At 41.4% G+C, this 19,907-nt stretch overlaps 1 protein-coding gene across 1 annotated transcript; it reads right to left on the reverse strand.

Moving 5' to 3' along the window:
* Positions 1-1,926: 1,926 nt before the first annotated feature.
* il1rl2 (interleukin 1 receptor-like 2) lies at positions 1,927-18,117 on the reverse strand. The gene is made up of 11 exons (XM_069663367.1): positions 18,048-18,117; positions 13,454-13,664; positions 12,995-13,163; positions 10,743-10,917; positions 10,578-10,640; positions 9,011-9,137; positions 8,646-8,785; positions 7,026-7,172; positions 6,599-6,763; positions 4,711-4,914; positions 1,927-3,518 (listed from the first exon to the last, which is right to left on the reverse strand). Exons 1-11 carry the CDS (start codon positions 18,112-18,114, stop codon positions 3,325-3,327), a joined length of 1,662 nt encoding a protein of 553 aa, XP_069519468.1. The 5' UTR covers positions 18,115-18,117; the 3' UTR covers positions 1,927-3,324.
* Positions 18,118-19,907: the final 1,790 nt, after the last annotated feature.

Raw genomic sequence — 19,907 nt, forward strand, 5'->3', positions numbered from 1 at the left:
TATATGTGTGTCTTGTTTTTAATATATTCGTTACTTGTTCTTACATTTTGTAGAGCTGTGTTTAAACGGATGGATATAAAAGAATGAAACGTGACGTGAAAATCTGGTTTCATTTTTTTATTGAAGTTATGATGTATTGTTTTATTTTGTGGAAATACGCTCCATATAATATTAGTTATTACTGAAATTCATGTTGTTATTTATTATTGATCCCAACCGGTGTTGAGCTGCACGTTTTATGTGTTTATATGGACCACTATAATCAATTCACTATGTACGAAGTAGGGAGTAGTGAGTAAGTGTTTGATTTCGGACACAGCAAGAGACTAAACGTAACAGGGTCATGAATATCCTGTATTTTCAAAGTTGCTGTTATGATTACACAAAATATACCTGGTGTTGAGTGTGTGAAAGAGAGTACCTCAGCACTCCATTTGGTAGTGTTGTATATAGCTCCTCCTCCTTCTCTGTTTCTTCTTCTTTGGTTTTCGTTTTATATTCCTTTTGGCCCCCCTCCCCTCCCCCCTCCCCTCTCCCCTTTTGTAAAATTCCCCTGTGGGAGAGGCGAGTGTCCATTGTTTAGCTGAAGCTATGTCTTATCTATTGTATTATTTATGGTATTCTTTGTGTATATATTTTTATTTCCTACAATGTCCGACGGTGTCCATTATTACTTGTCGATGTGATCATCTAATTTGAAAATCCTGTAAATGTCAAATTTACCGTCTGTGAGCTAGCTTGCGCGGTACGTTAAGCTAAATTGTGGGCGGCCATTTTAAGCTAACTTAATTTTGTCTGTAGAGGAGCTGGAGCGGGCTGGGAGATGTAACGGAGGTTCTGTCTTTCTGTTTACCAGGTATGCTTTGTTTTGTATGTAGTTTTCTTTAGCCATGTTTAATGTTATATGCCCTTTTGTAAAATCCCCTTGTGGGAGAGAGGAGCTGGAGCGGGCTTGGAGATGTAACGGAGGTTCTGTCTGTCTTTCTGTTTACTACCGTGGCAGAATAAATTCACTGAAAGAGTCCCGGTGTGACAACCTTATTAACACAACACAACGCAGAAGCCCACCGGTTACATAAATACACACAGGGTAATCAGGGACTGGTGAGACTAATAAACACAGGTGAAAACAATGATGGCAGGGCACACAAACTGAAAGGCGGGAAAACGCACAAAGGCAGGAAGCAAACCAAGACACACAGGAAACATTAAAACCTGATGGCTGCGGCACGTTCCCTGCATCTGTTTGGCGTGCAGAATGCGCACATACTCTAGACGTATCCTCCAGTGACACGCAGAGACAAGTATGTGAACAATTATTAATTGTTAATAGAAACAATTTCAACCATGCCCTGCCCTCCTATTCACACACATTCAGTCAGTCACAAGAAGTTTAATGAGAGAACAGAACGTCCCAAACTCATCTGGTCACCCATTGGTTTCTGTGTAAATGAAGCCAGGATATGGCCGCAAGCATGTTGGTTTACTGGAGCCTGAAGTGATAATATTTGAATGAGATGGTGGAGAATGCAGAGGAGTGAGGCGTTGGCAAACAGCAAGTCATCAAAGCTAAACAGTCTGCGTCTGATCAATGAGCTCCTTGATGGTTTAACTTTATGTTTCCCACAGAGGAGATCATTTTGGACTCGCTGCTCGCTCGCTGGTTTTGATAGCAGTGGGGTGACGCGTACCAGGAAACTTAAAACCACCAGTCTTCTCATCACTGTGGTCTGCTGTAATCTTTCCAAGGAAATTCCAACTTCTGACTCCTGCACTGGCCAACGAATAAATAAATGATAAACACTGAACATGCTAAAAAGCCAGGTAAGGCAAGCACAGTATACCTCCTACTTAGTACAAAAAATATATATCAATAATACTAGCATTTAACTCATTGAAAAGCTGGAGCTCAGACTTTTTGCACGTTCCAGAGAAATATTATTTATATGTTGTTAGCCTCTCTGCTAGCCCGCTAGCTCAAGTTTAGCTTGTTGTTTAGCATCGACTATACTGGTGTTTATAAAACACTACGTTTGTCGTAATGCTGGTGGCGAGGCGGAGGTCGCATGTTGTCTGGGCACATCCACGATCTTACCACTGGTGGGACACAATTGTTAGATCGGCTTCTGGTGCTTTCATAGTCGTTCACAGAGACAAACAAGTCTCTAAGTCTGGGGGCCAAAACTCTGGAACGACTGACCTGCTGAAATCTGGCTCGCTGAATCCATCACTGCTTCTTATTCTCTTAAAACATTCATCTTTAAAAAAGCTTTAATCTCTTATTTGATTCATTTCTGTATCTTTTTGTGAAGAACTATCTAATAAATAAAGGTAATTGCTATATTGTCCAACCAGAACAAACCTCAAGAGGTGGTCTAAACTTTTATTATTAGTTTTATGAACTGGGTGTCAGAAAAAACTCACAAGCGGCGCCCAGTTAGTGACGCGTTTTTCCATCATCCAGCAGTGGTTGGTCTGCCAGAGAGGGTAGGCGGAGCTAAGCGGCTGCTTTTCCAGTCTCTGCAAGTGTTGCGAGTAAACAGTAATCTACTATGGCTGAACAAACAAAGAAAAGATGGATGACTACAGATACAACTTCAACAAGAAGTGAAAATCCAAAGAAGAAGAAACAAACTCGACGCTCAGATGAAGCAAACAGTCTGAAAAGGAAAGCGACCGTCAGCCAGGAAAATCAAGAGTTACAACCGGAGCCGACCATGGACGTCACACATGCAGCACTGTCTGGATATCTGGGTGTGTGTTCCCGTAATTACCGTTAATAACCATGGCTGCTCTCAAAGTTAATGAGAGAGCCGACAAAAATGAGGTCAAACTTGGTCATTGCAGATAAAGCCTGCTGAAAGTGTGCTGTTAGTTTTTCTTCCTCACCACAGCTGTGTAGATATGTGTGCCAAGTGCACTGTGTTCTGATCATTATCTATCAACTGAAAACAGACTTTTTTTTCTGCTCTCTCTCTCACACATTTTGTCACTTACATGCAGCATCTCTTAATAGTTAAATGATACATCAACGCCTTTGTTTCAAAGAGCAGGATAGCAAAATGTGTAAAAGTGTCACGTGTAAAGCTGTTTCATTTGTACAGTAGGCTTATGTTGTACTCGGTAGATGTCCTCCCGACCTGATTGCACATATGAACCTCACTGTGCACGCTGCCATTTAGCAAGGCAACAGGTCTTGTTGTTTGTCAGTGATGTATAATGTACGGTATGTTTCCATCTCGTTTCCAAATGTCCAACATCTTTCCAGCACACCTGCCTGAAAGTCCCGATGTAGCAAACAAAATGTCTATAAAAGCTTTTTTTTTAGACTGTAGTCTTGAGTCTCCCTGCAGGCACTGAGGGCATGTGGTACCTCAGATTCTTCCACAGGTTTCTATTTGAGTGTAATCTGTTGAGTTTATGTGTTCCAGCGGGAGATTTCCTCCACTTCAGAGCTCCTTGTTTCCTCTTGATGTAGCGCAGAGACTCTGGGAGGAGGCTGTAATCCACCGGACCATCTGAAGGAACAGAATATAGTGTTATAATCTGCATGTTTAATGTATGACAGCTATATTTGATCTAATCTCTACAATGATTAGTGAGAAAACAAACTATTTTCCTTTTTCCTGTTGAGTCGTGTCTTTATGGTAAATAAAAAGCTAATGCGAGCAGCCAGTTAGCTTAGCTTAGCATAAGAAGGGAAACAAAGGGAAGCAGCTTCCTGAAAGTCCTGTCAAAAGGCACCTTGACCTTTAGCATTTCAGGTGCACCTGCTTTGGATATTATCAGCGCATTCAATTACCTGTTATCAGTTGTTATCACTACTATAAGAAAGCTCCAGATGGGTTCAACTGCACAGAACAGCAGACCAGGAGGTAGCAGTGGCTAGGCAGAAACAGTAGCAGTTTGCTAGTTGTCTATGTGTGTGAACAGAGGATGCAGGATCCTGTTCAGGGTCGCAGGGGGCTGGAAGCGATCCCAGCTGTCATTGGGCGAGAGGACTGGACTGGTTGCCGGTCAATCACAGGGCTGACATAAAAGCCCTTTTTACATTGCGGTTCAGCCTCTGCGCCGTAACGAAGCTCTCTCGCAAGCCGCCTTTGCCATTTTACATTGAACCAAGGAAAGCAGCCAGTGTGTGTTTTTAAATAGCATTCTGGCTTTGGTGTACACGCTTGTAAATGCTTCACATACACACGCACGGCGCTGCTCCACCCTCCGATGTCTACACTGACGGCGTTACGCCTCTGCTACTACCTCCGATGCCGGCTCAGAGACGGAACGACTTCACCCCACCATGCGCCACGTGTGTGCGTTTCACATAGAACACGAAAAGAAACAGGTCTAAGGGGCTATAGAGAGACAACTTCTCACGCTTTAGAGTCACCATTGAAACTAACGAGCATTGACTGTGGGAGGAAGCCGGAGTACCCGGAGGGAACCCACGCATGCACGGGGAGAACATGCAAACTTCCCACATTCAGTGCATTCCTCAGTGAGGCTGTTTTTTGTGTCAAATGTGTCCTGTGGGAAAACTTCTTCCGTCAATACCAAAAAAATGTAATGAATTCACTTCTGATGAGGGTGGATTTACATTCCGTGAAATGCAGCCTCTTTGAATCATTGTGCAACTTCTAGTGACTCAATGAGCATCCAGATGCAGTAAAAAGAGTCTCTACTGTAACGAGGCACAGCTGGGTTCGTCCTCACCGATTTCCACCAGAATCACCCGCTGGCTGTTCTGCGTCAAAGCGTTGTAGAGGCCGACTTTATGGTCGTAGCACAGCTGGTTGCGGTTATCACATATGGGCTCTTCCTCTCGTTTTACTCCAGGGGAGGATTTGGTCACAGGTGAGAGGATGATTATCAGTCTGCGGCACTGGCTCAGTGCAGCAGCTACAGCATCATGCACCGCTGTAAGAGATCAAACACAGGAAAGGAAATATAGGTCATCACTGTGAGCTACAACTCTCAACATTGCAGCCTAGCTTTTAGGTAAAAGGTAACTTTTTTCCCTCCTCAAGTTCTCGGCAACAATTGTTTCAATCTTAAAAGCAATGCATGACCGGAAACTTTGTCAAGGTTTGAAGTCAGTTCGCTCATATTACACAGAGACATTTGATCTTTCTGGGCCTGTGAAATATTCTGTGCTACACATTTCGACAAGAAACAACGAATGCAAGGGTGTCTCGTAGAACTCGTAGACCAATTGCAATAAGACAAAAAAAACAAACAACTGTGATGAATTATTCTCTGTAAAGGATTTGTTATCTCAAGTGCATTCGGTATTCCTGCAGGTTGAAGACAAGCGGCTGCATGAGCGGCGTCTGAGTGAAAAAAGGTCACCAACAAACTGTAATTATTCACGAGTTAAAGCTACAGTAGGCAACTTTATGTCAGAAGAATTTTGTGTCGGCAGCGCGCACGCAGACGTCGTGTCAGTCAGGAGCTATGGCAACAGCACATTTCCTGTACGTCCTTTGTCGACAACGGCATAAACTGCTAAAGAAGCAAAAAGAAGGAGGAGAAAAAAGCTACAAAGTTACACGAGTGGGAGTGGGAGTGTAAGGGGCTGAAGAGCAAAGCGATGCAGAGGTTGCCCTGTAGCTCTTACAGTAACAGCTAACGGTAGCACTGAGCTCCAACACCTATACCATTTTCCCACCAAAATAAGCACTTTGACGCAAGTTTTTCAGACCCGGGAAGACCTGCTTAGAGATGCCGATTTTCCCATTGCCAGTGGAGTTTCCTGCTTTCGGTCTCTTTTCTGCTGCGTCACCGTCTGACATCACAAATGCGCCGGAGACAGGGTTAGTAAACAGTGACGATGTTACGGTGGTTAGGTCTTTATTGTATCTGTTACTCATTCAGTCTGTGGATCAAAGCTTGGCTGCTTGGACGGAGAGGGGTTGAATTTGTAGCTGAGATGACGAGGAGTCGCAGAAGTTACCGACGGAGCACAGCATCGCGCCGGAAAGAGGGCGGAGATTAGCGTGTTGACTCTGGTTTTGTGTTCCTATCGATGCCGGTCGGAGCCGAGACGATAATTACCCGGGTCTGAATGCCGATTGTAGCCTTTCCCATCAGGCACAAAAGCTGGGTGTTAGCGGGTCTTAGGACCAGTGGGAAAACGGCTTGATAGGTAAAAAGGTGATCCACACCGAGAATCAGAACTAGAATGAGAACTTAAGTAGACTTTAGTCATTTTGCCAGCGATTAATTATACTTCTTGGAATAAACAACATCTCTCCTCTCTCTCTCTCTCTCTCTCTCTCTCTCATGCCTCAGGGCTGCAGAGAGACTCACCGCACAACAGCTGCGTGGCACGCACCAGTTTCAAAATGAGCATGCACGTTTGGTGTAGCGGATTAATACAGAGAGGCTGAATGTTTTTTTCCATTGGAAAGTCCACTTAAAGGTTATTTGTGAGTAAAACTACCAGAATAACAAAACTGTCTCATAAGTAATAAAAGAACCACAGTATGTGCAGAAACCGTCTGATTTCCTAACAGCAAAGATCACGAGCTGTCCTGTGGAGATTTTAATTTCTTGAGCCGCTGTGGAACAAATTTCAGTGAGCTGAGTCTCTTCTCCTGACCTTCTCCGGGGCAGTCGTCCCGTCCTCTGATGTACAGCGAGTAGCCATGTTTGTTCTCCAGCTCCTCCGGCAGGATCTGCAGGGCGAACCTCTCCGTCTCAGCTGAACTCAGAGAGTCGGGATGGAGGAAGCTCACGTAGGCGTCATAGAGCTTCCCATCTGGAGCTGTTGAGAAGACAGCGTTAAATCTGTACATCTGAGGATACCTATTATCAAGATCCAATTGATCTGCTATTATTTCTTTCTGTTGTTTTTGTTCATTAAGCTAACGTTGTGTTTCGTTACTCCCTTCCTGATCATGTAAAGCAACAGTTAGCCTCTACTGGTAGTTTTGTTCTTGTGTAGTAAAGCAAACAATAAAGTTCCTGGAAGTTTCCAGTCAGATGATTTCACAGGAAAGTGAACCTCCTACTGATGAAACATTCACCTTGTTGTTTGGCAAAATGTCTCAACAGTTTCCTGTAAGCCAGCACGAGGTCGACCTTACAGAAGAGGAGGGCTACAGCCAGGATCAGAACGGTCAGCGGGGCAGCGATGCAGAGAGCCACGCTGGTGTAGAGGGCGCTGTGGTCAGCTGCAGGGAGGAAGAGAAGGAGAAGGAGGACTAGATTAAACTCTCAAATCTGCAGTTTGAAGGGACAAATAAACAAAGCTGGCTTCAAGTAGTCTGGGAAGGAATGATGCTGATATTCATAGGAAACTAAGCAGTTTGTCAGTGTCACATTTCAAACAATGTGACACTGTTTGTCTTTAAGATGTACAAACCGAGCAACATTTCACTCAAACTTTTTCAGCTTCTCATTTATGTGTAATGTTTCTTGCACTCCTCTAACTTTCATATCTTTGTAGAGTTGAGGTTTGCAGTCCTTTTTCTCTTATCTTTTCTTTTCCTGTAAGTAAAATGTGTGGGCAGATAATGTTGTGTTTTCCTGTTTGGCCTCATTTTGTGCAGACAAACTTGTGATACATACTTTACGTTTGGTGCAAAGATGCTACAAAGAACAATACAAAAAGTTAAGTTGTTGAAAATCATTTTTTTGGCATAAAAAACTATAAATGGCATAAAACATGTTTACAGGGGTTTTGATATAATAACCACAATGTTCTTAAACTGAAGTGATAATCTCGATGATCTCAGATTGCTCTCTTTGGCGCCACCGTATGGTGATAAACGGTAATTGCGGGAGCACACTTCCCAGATATCCAGACAGTGTTGCATGTGTGAATCCAAAGAAAGGAAACAAACTCGACGCTCAGATGAAGGCTAAAAAGGAAAGCGACCGTCAGCGAGGAAAATCAAGAGTTACAACCGGAGCCAGCTGTGGACGTCTGGTTGTATGGGACAGGTGCACCCGCTGCCTTTTTATCGCCATTAGGTGCCGCCAAATAGAACATGACATTTTCTTGCACATTGTCATGCACTATGCAAGGTAGTAACAGGTTCGTATTCTTCAAAGATTTAACATCTGCAAGATTACACACTAGATACTTGAGGGAATATTTTGAGACAAGATTTCAAACAAGATCGGACCCTTAAAAAACCAAAGGCAAGACACCAATGTGACGATTTGAAAGAAAAAGACGTGCATCTCAGAAGTGGATATCGAGATGGTTTCGGGAAGGTTACCAGGCCTGTTACAGCCGATTATAATCTGGTAACACTGTGATAAATGGATCTGGTGTTTTAAGCGCGTGATGGATCGGATCCGCCTGTATCCTTACGTAAACACTATGTGACAGATCCATTAACTTGTGTTGCACTGGATCATTCTGGACACAGGTCCCTTTTGTCCAATGATTGGCCAACCTGAGGACTCTTTGTTTTCTCCTTTATAAGTGCAGCCTAGAGGACAATGCATAGAAGAGCACTTAGAGGCCCCTTCATTACCCTCTCTTTATTTTAGAGAGCACTTAATCATGTTTGAATATTAATGTTGTTTCCTGAAATTAGACCTGAAACGTCCTCCAACCACCTGATGGATTGGTTTCCTGCACATCACTATACATAATTGGTTGAATATAAATAAAGGAGAAGAGCAGGAAATACCTTCTATAAGCCACACAAAGCCGACTTTCACTCCAGTTGGGTTCATCACATGGCAGCAGATGGGGACGTTCAAGAAGCGACGGGCAACTTTAGAGATGGACAGAGTGGACAGAGCGTACACCCCGCTGTCGTCGTGAGAACTAAAAGAGACAGAACCAATCGATCAGTTAATCAGTTAGTCAGATAATGAATCAGGCACCCAAGAGAAAAAATGTCAATGTTTTTTGTTAAGCCAAATAAAACTTGTTGTGATTAATTAGCTGACAAAGATGTTTATGTGTAGTTCAAGTGCTTTTCCCCAGAGGTCTAGTTTATGTGTCAACAAACTGCCCCTTCTAAGTCCGTTACAGGAATTATAGACTCACTATTTCCAGGACTCGCGGAGTTCCTCCAGGTCCTCAACGTAGGTCTCATCGACGGTCCAGTAAATAGAAATCTCGTTGTCCTCGCTGGAGCCGACGTAGGCTGAACAATTCAGCTCCGCTCTCTTGCCTGTTCATCAGAGAGGTTGAGAAACAGAGCAGATGTGAGTCAAACAGCCCTGTGCTGGGATGGAAAGGTCTTTTAAAGTGATTTTCATTTAATGAATGCACTTTGTCTCACTCTTTACAGGGCTAAACACTTTTCTGTTTGAGCCTTTCGCTGTAATCTAAAAGTAATTGGGTGAGTATTGACTTGAACTCTTGCAACATCCCAGGCTGAAGTCTTTCAGAGGTGCCAAAACTGCAGTTCCTCGAGTGGCCACTGGAGGCTAGCTCCAAGAAAGAGTAAATTTCCATTAAGCCCATATTAATCTCTATTCACAGGCAGGGACGCGGATTTTAGGGATGGAAGTGTTCTGGTTTCCGTTTGTGCTACGCTTGTCGTCCGAATGATATCGACCAATCACATATCAGCAGGCTGCGGCGTATGCAGGAAAAACAGTCTGTGAGGAGGCGGGACGTAATGCGCCGTAATGACATTACATCTCCCAACAGCGGCCAACCGATGATGATTTAGCTTCTTATTAATCTCTAAAAACAGACATCTGCATGCTAACAGCTAACAATCTGTTCTAGATGTAACATTCAACTTGAGATAAATTCCCTTGTCGTTGTGTCACAAAAGCCGTTCAGCATTCAATATTTCCCGACTTCCTCGAATGCATCAGAAATGATCGATCCGACCTCCGTTCAACAAACAAGCATTTTAAAAGTAGTTTTCTTCTCCTCTTGAGGACAGACCTGATAAAGCTTCATGTTGACTTGTTGCTAATCTGCATATTGATGTTATTTCAGCAAACTTAAGAGCCGTTAATGAAAGTCAATCACAAGAAAAACTGTTTCTTTTTCTGTAAAGAATGCAGCACGCGGAGGCTATATCATCGTCAGACTGTAGCCGATGGGATCCGACATTCAGCCCATATTAAAATACTGGACTTTATAGCAGAGTTACACGTTTACAGCCTGGTACAAAAACAGTTTTGGTCTCTACAGCTAATTAATTTCTTCATGACTAAAATTGCCTGTTTAAGATTAATCAAGGCTTAAAGTTAGTCACAGTTAGAGGCATGGCTGCTTTGAGTCACTAGTCACATCTGCTGTTTACAGTCACTGAACTTGACTTTTCTGGCATCTAACTTCTGGTCCAAATATGGTCATTTCTGACTTAAAAAACAAAACAAAATTACAATGCCCAAAATGCCTTTAAAACCACAGTCCAGATGACTGTTTTCTTGAACTTCTTCATTTAAGCAGTATTTTTCCTAAAGGTAATTTTCTAAATGCTGATAAAACAGAAGACAGACTAGGACTCAGAACATAAGTCAACCCACAGTAAGAGGTTACAGCCACAGCAGGTGACACATTGTAATCTCAGACCTGACTGACGTAAAGTGTGAATGTGCTGTGGTAACAGTGGCCATCATTTGTGATACTTGTGAGTGATACTTACCAACTTCAACTACAACCACTTTCTCATGAGGGTAAATCAACACGGGCTCTGGAATAACTGTTTCTGCAATCGAAAGACACACAGTCAGCGTGACAAACAATACAAACAGTGACATCTACTGACACTGGGACGTCACTTCCAGCATCAGTGGCCTACTGTACACACCATTGTTGACAGTCAGCTTGATGCTACGTGCAGCGGTGTACTTCCTGCCGTCTAAGCTGATGTCCACCAGGCAGGTGTAAATCCCAGCATCCCTCTGTGAGGCAGCAGGCAGTCTCATGAAGCCGTCCTCGTGCACAGAGATGTTCTCACCCTGCCGCTGCACAGGGCCGCAGTCCTACACGCAGAAACACACAATGTAATTATTTCTTACAATGCGATGATAAAGACAAACTTTGACATAAGTAGTATGGATGAAATAAGGTGTCATTGTTAAATTAGAGAGATTAAGAGCCACTGGTGGACTGAGTTTGTTAGCTTTGGATAGAGCCAGGCTAGCTGTTTGCCCTGCCTACACTGAGTAAGCGAAGCTAACGACTGTATCGGCTCGCTGTAGCTTCATGTTTAACAGACATCGGTACCCGTCTTCTCATCTAACTTCGTCAATGTCTGAAAGCTGCAAAGAACTTTGTGTTTATTTGTGAATTGTTACTGTTTTCTGGGAGTGAATGACGCAGTGAGTGACGCAGACTGTCTGCTTTGGTTTGGCAACATGCTCTGTGACTTTCCGTCCAGGACTTTTCCGACCTCCCTGTTCTGTGGGACACTGAGACAATATAAAAAATGTCGTATTAATATTTTTCCAAAACAAGAATGCTTTGGTCTGCGCAGTGGTGCAGTGGTTAGCGCTGTCGCCTCACAACTGGAAGGTGACTGGTTTGAATGCCGGTTTTGGCCTCTCTGTGTGGAGTCTGCATGTTCTCCCTGTGCATGCGTGCATCGGTCAAATGGTGATTCTAAAAGTGTCAATGTGAGCGTGAATGTTGTCTCTCAGTGTCAGCCCTGTGATTGACTGGTGACGAGTCAATCACATCTATCATCTATTATCTATAGGATAAGCGGTGTAGATAATAGATGGATGAAACAATGCTCTGCAGCTTTGTTAGTGCTATTCATGAACAGCGCTGTTCTGTTCTAAAAGCATTGGGCAAACATGCAATGTTAGTCCCAGTGTTCCCCTATGGGCACTTGTCTTAACATATTATATTCTAGTCTTTTTTGTGGTATTTGTTGGCAGAAAATATGAAAAATATAAAATATCACCAACCTTATCCTTTAAGCTAAATGCTAAAGAGAGAGATGGTAACATCTTTTACCATTTAAAGAATAATCTTTTTAAGAATAATCTTGATTATTTTGTAAAGTTTGTCTTATAGTTCTTTTGTTTCCTACGGAAGCCCTAAGCGGACATACATTTTATTTATTTTTTTTTTGTTTTCCCGTGATAACGAGTACTTTCTGGTCATTTCCTGGAGATCTCGCCCTATTTTTCCTTGCTATCTCAAGAAAACAAAGCTGGTTTTCCCATTATAACGGATTAATTTGTCCCATTATCTCGAGATAAAAAAGCTTGTTTTCTTGTGATAACAGGATAATTTTCTGGCGACCTAGAAAACAAAAGAACAGGCTGCTCACTGTGATGTTACAGACCACCACACGACGTGCTGCCATTGCAGACACTAATGAGGGAGGTTAAGCTTGTTTCTATGTTCGTTTATCTGACGTTATGGTGGTGCCGCGTCGTTAAAACAACCAGAAAAAGCTTGCTATCACGGGTAAACGGAATAAATGTAATGTATGGATGCATGTCCGCTAAGGGCTTCCGTAGTTTCCTCTATTGTCCATCTTTATTTGATACCCTTGTCTGTTATTTCATTCCTTTGATTTGCTTTTTTGCATATAAACTGGTGTATAAAGGAAATTCCTGCAGACTTTCCTGAGGTTTTCTGATGCTAAATACAATACTTTGCATAGCCAGGGAACGTTCTGGAAGTATGTCCTTTGGCTTTCCATTGTACTATTTGTGACATGATACATGGGCCCAATCTTGACCTGCTTGTGTACAGAAACCAACGTCTAAATCGTGAGCAGAGAGGACATGTTTTGTACATAAAGTTTTCACACGGACATGTTCCTGATGCGTACAGGAGGGGGCAGTGTTGCATTTAACAGGATATAATGTAGAGGACATAATGCAGATAACCCCACACAACAGTTTCTTTTAAAACCTAGATATATGGAAAATAATGTCACTACTGTTAATCAGTCATTTGCTTGATGACAACAATCCTTTAAGCTTTATCTTTACGTGGTGCAAACCAGACTTAAGAGGGAGCCAAATAAAGACAAAGATAGAAAGTAAAGTACATAAATGCAGTGAAAACAGCACATGAACGCTACAGAGCTGTGTATACCTTCATCCATCGAATGTTGCTCGTGTTATTCAGCTCAAATATCTCTCTCTGTTTGCAGGGAAGACCGTTACTGACTTCCACTTGGATGGAAATGGTCTCAGGTGGATCAGGACACTCTCCACTCGACACTGACACCCCAAAGTTCACCCTGAATGATCCAGACTCGTCCCTGAAGAGACAGAGGAAGGCTGTGACACACTGAGATTCAATTTCATTTAGGACTTATACTGTCTTGGGAATGATTGTTAAGTTGTAAGTAGATTTGTCCAGCATACACTCCTACATGAAATAATTAAGGAAAACAAATGGCCTTAATGAGAGCTTTATAGAAAATGAAGTGGAGACAGAATATAACTATTAACAGTATTTGTTACAATACTTAAGAAGTAGCTTTCAGCGCCTGATGGAGTCAGAATGAGGAGCAGTGAAACTTATCATGACCTACAGGAGTTTCTCTACCTTTTCTCACAGGTGTAGGATCCATTATGAGACACCTGCACAGGTAGAAACCACAGTAACCCGTCTCTGACTTCCACTCCAGCAGGCAGGCTCAGGTTGTGCCTCCCCACTCGGCTCCAGGTTACATTGGTGTTACCCTCAGCAATGGGACACCTCAGCAGGAAGAGATGGCCGACACTCACATGGTAGATCTCTGCCTCCCCAATGTGGTCTGGATGTGACAGTGCAGAGGGAGAACAGTCATTATTAAGTCAATGTCAGGGGTAAATATTAAAGATTCCAGTGTACAAGGATGACTTGATTCTGCAGTGAAACAGTTCTGGCACAAGTTAGCCTTTTGCACGCAGAAAAGGGGGGAAATACCTCATTTTTGTCCTTCATTTTTATCCATCCATTAATTAATTAATTACATTTTGAAGTATGAGATACTCAAAGATAGGCTGCTGCCATGGCGAGGCTCATCTGTATGTAAGTATTCATGATGTATGAAGGGACATTTGTGAGGTTAAACTGTCACAAAAAATCAACAGGTTAGGCAGGAAATGAAGGAGTCACTGAAAAAAAATCTCAGATGACTGATAACATTGATGCCAACATTGACTGCCCACACTTCAGAAAGTTCTGTAAAGTGAAATCAGTAGCACAACTGCTGTTAAATGGTGTACAGTACAGTTTCCCTACTGCCAACTATCGACACAATCATTCATTTATGAAAGTGGCACGAAATTGATGGAAAATTCTCAGAGACTGAGTTTCTATTAATCAAAATGTGTGTTTTACATGAAAAGATAAATGATAAATAATGCTGAAAGTGCACGTTTTAATCTTTTTTAGAGGTATATAGCCTTTAAAAGCCGATCTGAGCTCTAAATTGTGACGCTTCTTCTCTGACTATCACAAGGGGGCACTGTTGGAAATACATTGTTATGCTGCATTCATGGAAATACAGCAGATTGGGAAAAACGTTGTGGCAACAATTTTAGTACAGTATGATACATTGCCGAATAGCTGCGTTCGAGTTGGGTTTTGTCATTGTGCAGTGGGTATTTCATAGTCTTTAGTTATGTTACGCTGGAGTAATCATAGTTAAACATATTTCACTTTTCAACTTGTAGGCTAAGTGGAATTTCTGAAGTGGTTTTCGTATTTATGAGCTCACTTGAACGCAGCGCAAGACAGGTCTCAGATAGCTAGCAAACTAGACCGTGGACGTAACCTTAACGACTGCGAACGAAGGCGAAGTTGGAGGAAGGATTATCGGCTTCAGAAGTGAGATAAAGAAGCCCACGTAGACATGGAGAGCCACAAATTGAAAATTAGGCGAAATAACATATTTACGGGACATTTCGGAGGATTAAAACGGCTAGCGGCAGCGGTAGTGAAGTAACGGTAGACTGGGATGCTTGAGTTGATGCTAGCTAGCTGCTCCTAGCTTAAATATACGTGCATCCTCCTTAACAAGTTGGGAAAGTGATTTCCAAATACCAAGACAAGCCTGGGAAATATTTGCCTTGGCTCAGAGGAAGGACACACAAAAGGTAAGACAGCAGACTCTGTTCACATCCGCTAATGTTTACTGCTAGCTTGTGTGTCACAGCAGTTCCGTGAGGAGGGCTGTGCGATTGTTTGGTTATTACGTAAATAAGACTCCACCCACTTTAACGGTAGTATATTTTATAAGTCTTATAAAACTAGACTGAACTAGTTTAGTGGTGTATAAAAAGCGATATTTTAATGCTTTGTAGTCAATCTCATATTTGCGTTTGTTTCTCTTATCCTTCCTTTTTCCTTTTATCACTATATTCTTTGAGCATACTGGATTCTGATTGTTCTTGCTGTTCTTCTTGTTGCCATGGTAAATTAATGCACAGGCTAGGCGCTTGTGCAATTCGGGTCTTGTGGATTTAAATAGGAACTTACTGCATTTTTAAAATTATTTTTAAGAGAATGTTTTCAACAGATGCACAGCATGGTTAGTGATTGACTGGTGTGTGGTTAATTTATTACTTGCAGTTGATTATATGCTCAGTAAATCCTTTATTGACACATACAGGTGCTTTAATCTAATGTATGTTGGCATTGGATTTCAGATTTGTATTTATATTATAGCAAACAGCATTATTTCGAAATAGACTATATGCATTGAAGGATAGTTTTCTCTCTACTTGTTTACAGGCCTCTCTGTTGGCAGTATGTCTTTCAACAGCTCAGGATTTGGTTCCATTTTCTTGCCGTATAACACATAAGATTACTCATAAAATATAACACAGGTGCACACATTGTTTTGAGAATTTTTGCTATTAGCCTAAAGCTTTATGATTTGTGTAATAGGCTAAATTGTATGTTCCAGGCATACTTGTAAATGCTACCAGTAGAACCACTATGACACGAACCAGAAATGACGTCGCTGCCTAGATGCCATTAACTTATTACATTAGTTTATTGATGTCAAACAAGGCTGAGGAGCTAAAGGTGAAGCTGTGATAACGACAGTATTAGAAGGACTGTTAAAATTTAGTATTAAGCTGCAAGTTATTTGGTTGGATTATAAGTTTGTATTTATTTTCTGCCATAAAACTCTGATTTAAATATCTCCCTCCTCCATAGGGGTGTGAATCACAGGTTAACTCACGATACGATGCGTGGACCACAATAACAATAATATCACAGTACAGTGATTCTGTGATAATTCATATATTGCAAGACAATCCTATAATGATACATCACAATATCTGATTAACTGAAAAATACCAATTGCAGGATTAATGTATTTATTCACTGCAACTGGGTGTCAGTTTCACAGATTTTGACACAAATTGAGATAAGCAATCATGCGGTGACTCAAATTGGCAGGGAGATCTGTTTAGAGCACTGATTTTTAAAAAAAATTAACATACTGATATTTGGCACCAGCAATACAATAACTGCATCACACCAGTCGGGACGACGATGTATCGCGATATCGATATTTTGTCTCACCCCTTCTCCTCCAGCAAAATATTTGCAGTTGTTTGATGAACATTTTCATTTTTAAGAGCCATACATTTCTGCTGGTTTCATCCCATCAACCACAGATGTTTGACTTTTTACATGACTGGGGACTATTTCAGCTATTTTTATAAGTGGTGTACTTTCTTCAGGCAGCCATTGTTTTCCCTTCGTTTCCTGATTGAATGAAAATCATCCCCCGGAGATTGAAATCTTGCTTGACATTGAGAATCCTAGTTTTTATTGAGGACGCAGCATGCCTTTTCTGTAACTGACTCGTATGTCTTTGAAGTCTTTGATTGCTCAGACAAGGGTTTTATAAGTTGTTCCTTGCGTCCAGCTGTAGCACCACAAGAATATGAGAATAATTGATCTCTAAGAATCTCTCTCTCTCTCTTTCTCAATGAGTGAAAACTTGACTGCAGCTGGTGTGGTTGTTCTTAAAGGAAGAATCTTTTACATATAATAAATCTTTAGCCTTCCATGCATTTATTGTGTAACTTCACAATGAGTATACAGTTTCCTTTGTAAGGCTCTGCTTACGTATTTCGCATAAAGGATTTCCTGGAGACTAAACCATGACAGAGTGAGGGTAAACATTTGCAGTAAATGACCTATTTAGTGACAACGGAGGCAGCTTGAAAGAACCCACTGTTCTTGCCAACTTTTGCATCTGAACATCTGTCAAAAAGTTGTTTTTCATCATGAGATGAATGTTGTGCATGAGGCCTGCTTTTTTGCTTTTCCACCAAGTCTGATGTCTCACCTTTAGACTGCTGTTGTTGTGCAATAGCCAGCCCTTTTTGCGCTATTGACTATCATCTTTTATACTGGTGTTGTCTCAAAGTTTTAAATTCTAGTGTCGTGACAATCCTACTTTGTAGATCTTGCAGTTGTATTGACTTACTTTTTGGAAATACATTAAATTTTTTCCCGACCCATGTCTCTACAAGGACAAAAGGTATTTTGAATTGGCGACCAAACTCAAGAGGGAGAGAGACCATCTAGAGGAAAATCAAAGTTTTGCTTATTAGTGTTGTTTAAGCATCGCTTTATGCTTTTGTAGGTTTTTGTTTAAATCATGACACTTGTAGATTCAGGAATAGTTTTCCAAGATAAAGTTGGTACCCGTTTGTGTGAAATTTCACAGTCATTTCACAAACAGTCCATCTTATTTCCTGTTAGGTAAAGTGTCTGAAGAAGGCTTTATTTGACACTCCAGCAAGTTTCTCAACTGCCTGTTTAACAGGTCATAAACAGGAAAAGCAGCGTTACAGCTCAATGCCTGTGCTTTACTTTCAGTTTGTTGTTTAACAGATATGGTTTCAGAAGGTTCAGGTTATAGCCTTTTATGTCTCCGTAACCGCCGTTTAAGATGGTTCATGGATTTTAGTTTCACCTGTGTGAAATTCTGTCTTGACCCTAAAGTCATTCACATTTTTAACTTTGGAAAAATGCTGAAACTTAATGATTATTATTAATATTAACAGGGTTGTGTTATACATTTCTTGTGAAGCGGTCAGAGTCTGGTTTTAGAAACGATTCCCCAAAGCAGCTGTCCTTAGTCTGTAATAGGCTTAAAAGAATTGTGATGATCAGTACTTACTATGTGCCACTGAAAATCCCAGAGACGACAGTGCAGCGAGAACCAAGACCCAACCTGCAGCTGCCATGGTCCTTATCTGTGGGGAAAGAAGTCCTGTGTGATCTTTCAGACATGTTGTTAGCCACACTGACTGCAATAAATAAGGCTGCTTGAGACATTTCCTGACAGGCAAACTGGCCAAACAGCTAATAAAGGGAAGTGAGACATTCAGTTAAGAACAGCTAACACAAGGAAGGCAGGGAGCAAACACTCCCAGTAAAGTCCCAGGAAGTTCCACTGATTGGTGGTTATCTGGAAAAGGAGCTTTGTCTGTACGTGTCATCGCCTTTATCTCTTGACCCGTGTCTATCCTTATCTCTCTGTTAATCTTCATGGACTGATTCAGCAGTCTTTGTCATTCATTATTGTACTTTCAATATTAATTTGCAATATGATATTCTTATAATATTACTGTTTGGACTGATTTTTACTGTTTAAAATATATAAAATGTTAAGATTAGCCGCCAATTATGCTTGACGGCCATTAATGCATTAACTGCAACACATCCAAAACTCTGCCGCCCGTCTGCTCGACCACTCTCGCACCAGAGACCACATCACCCCTGTCCTTCAACACCTCCACTGGCTTCCCCTCCAATTCAGAATCCTTCTAATCACCTACAAGGCCCTTCACAATCTTGCCCCCTTCCTACCTCACTGACCTCCTTCACCAATACGCTCCCACCCGCAGCCTAAGATCTACTGATGCTCCTCACGCCTCTCACCCGAACCTGTGGGGACAGAGCCTTTTCCATTGCTGCCCCCTCCCTCTGGAACCCTCTCCCCCAACACCTCAGAAACTCTGCCTCACTCCCGTCCTTCAAAACTGCACTCAAAACCCACCTGTTTAAATCTGCTTTTAACCTTTGATCTCTTATTATTTCTTTTTAACTCTTACCTTTATATACATATTTTATTTAACTGTAAGTCTTGTACTTTGATTGTTTTTCATTGTATATGTTCTTAATGTCTTTGCTATTGTTGCTTCTGTTCTTTCTCTCATGTAAAGTGCCTTTGAGTACCTTTTGAAGCGCTATATAAATCAAAGGTATTATTATTATTACAATAGTACTTTTTATAAAAGAAAAAAAACAAACTTGAAGCCAATTTTTTAAGTGCCAATATTGACCCAAAAGAGTGCTTTGTCTGCAACAGGGTTGTATGAAATGGATCATCACTCAGCTTTGTTAGACTCTAGACTCTGATTGGTAAATTACGCCATTCTTCAGTGTGTTATTTCTGTATAGCAGAAGCGTGATAATGCACAGCGAGCAGGTCGTTATTGCAGACATAAACACCGGCAGGGTAAGGGAAGACCCATCACACTGCCGGAGTTTATGTTACGTGTTGAAGTCTTAAAAACAATTATAATTGCAAACTTTGTGTGTGAGTTTGTAATGAATATGCTGTTACATGTGCAAATACAGGTTAAACTCCCCATATTCTCCGTATCCAAAGTGATCCTTAGCTTTATAAGCCGTTAAAACCCAAAGCTGGTTTTAGAAATCATACATACATAATTATTTACAATTGTGTACTGAAATGTTTTTCCTAAATCGTCATACTTCATCAAACTTTTTTTAAAGTCTCTTTTGAAGTGGTACGCCACAAAGAACTAAGATCCATCTCTCTGATACACCCTCATGCACTGCTGAACAGTCAGAAAAACGTCAGATCAAATAAGTTTTGAGTTTTGGTAAAAATAATATAATTTGACATTATGTAAGAAAGAATTTATGACAGATAGCATAATATTAAATCAGTGTGAAACCAGTTTTTACATACACTGATAACATGTTAAGAAAGATGATAGCCTACCTT

Source organism: Semicossyphus pulcher, unplaced genomic scaffold (assembly GCF_022749685.1).
Source record: "Semicossyphus pulcher isolate SPU_LCO1_2020_fin unplaced genomic scaffold, fSemPul1.0.p SCAF_15, whole genome shotgun sequence".
Classification (NCBI taxonomy): domain Eukaryota; kingdom Metazoa; phylum Chordata; class Actinopteri; order Labriformes; family Labridae; genus Semicossyphus; species Semicossyphus pulcher.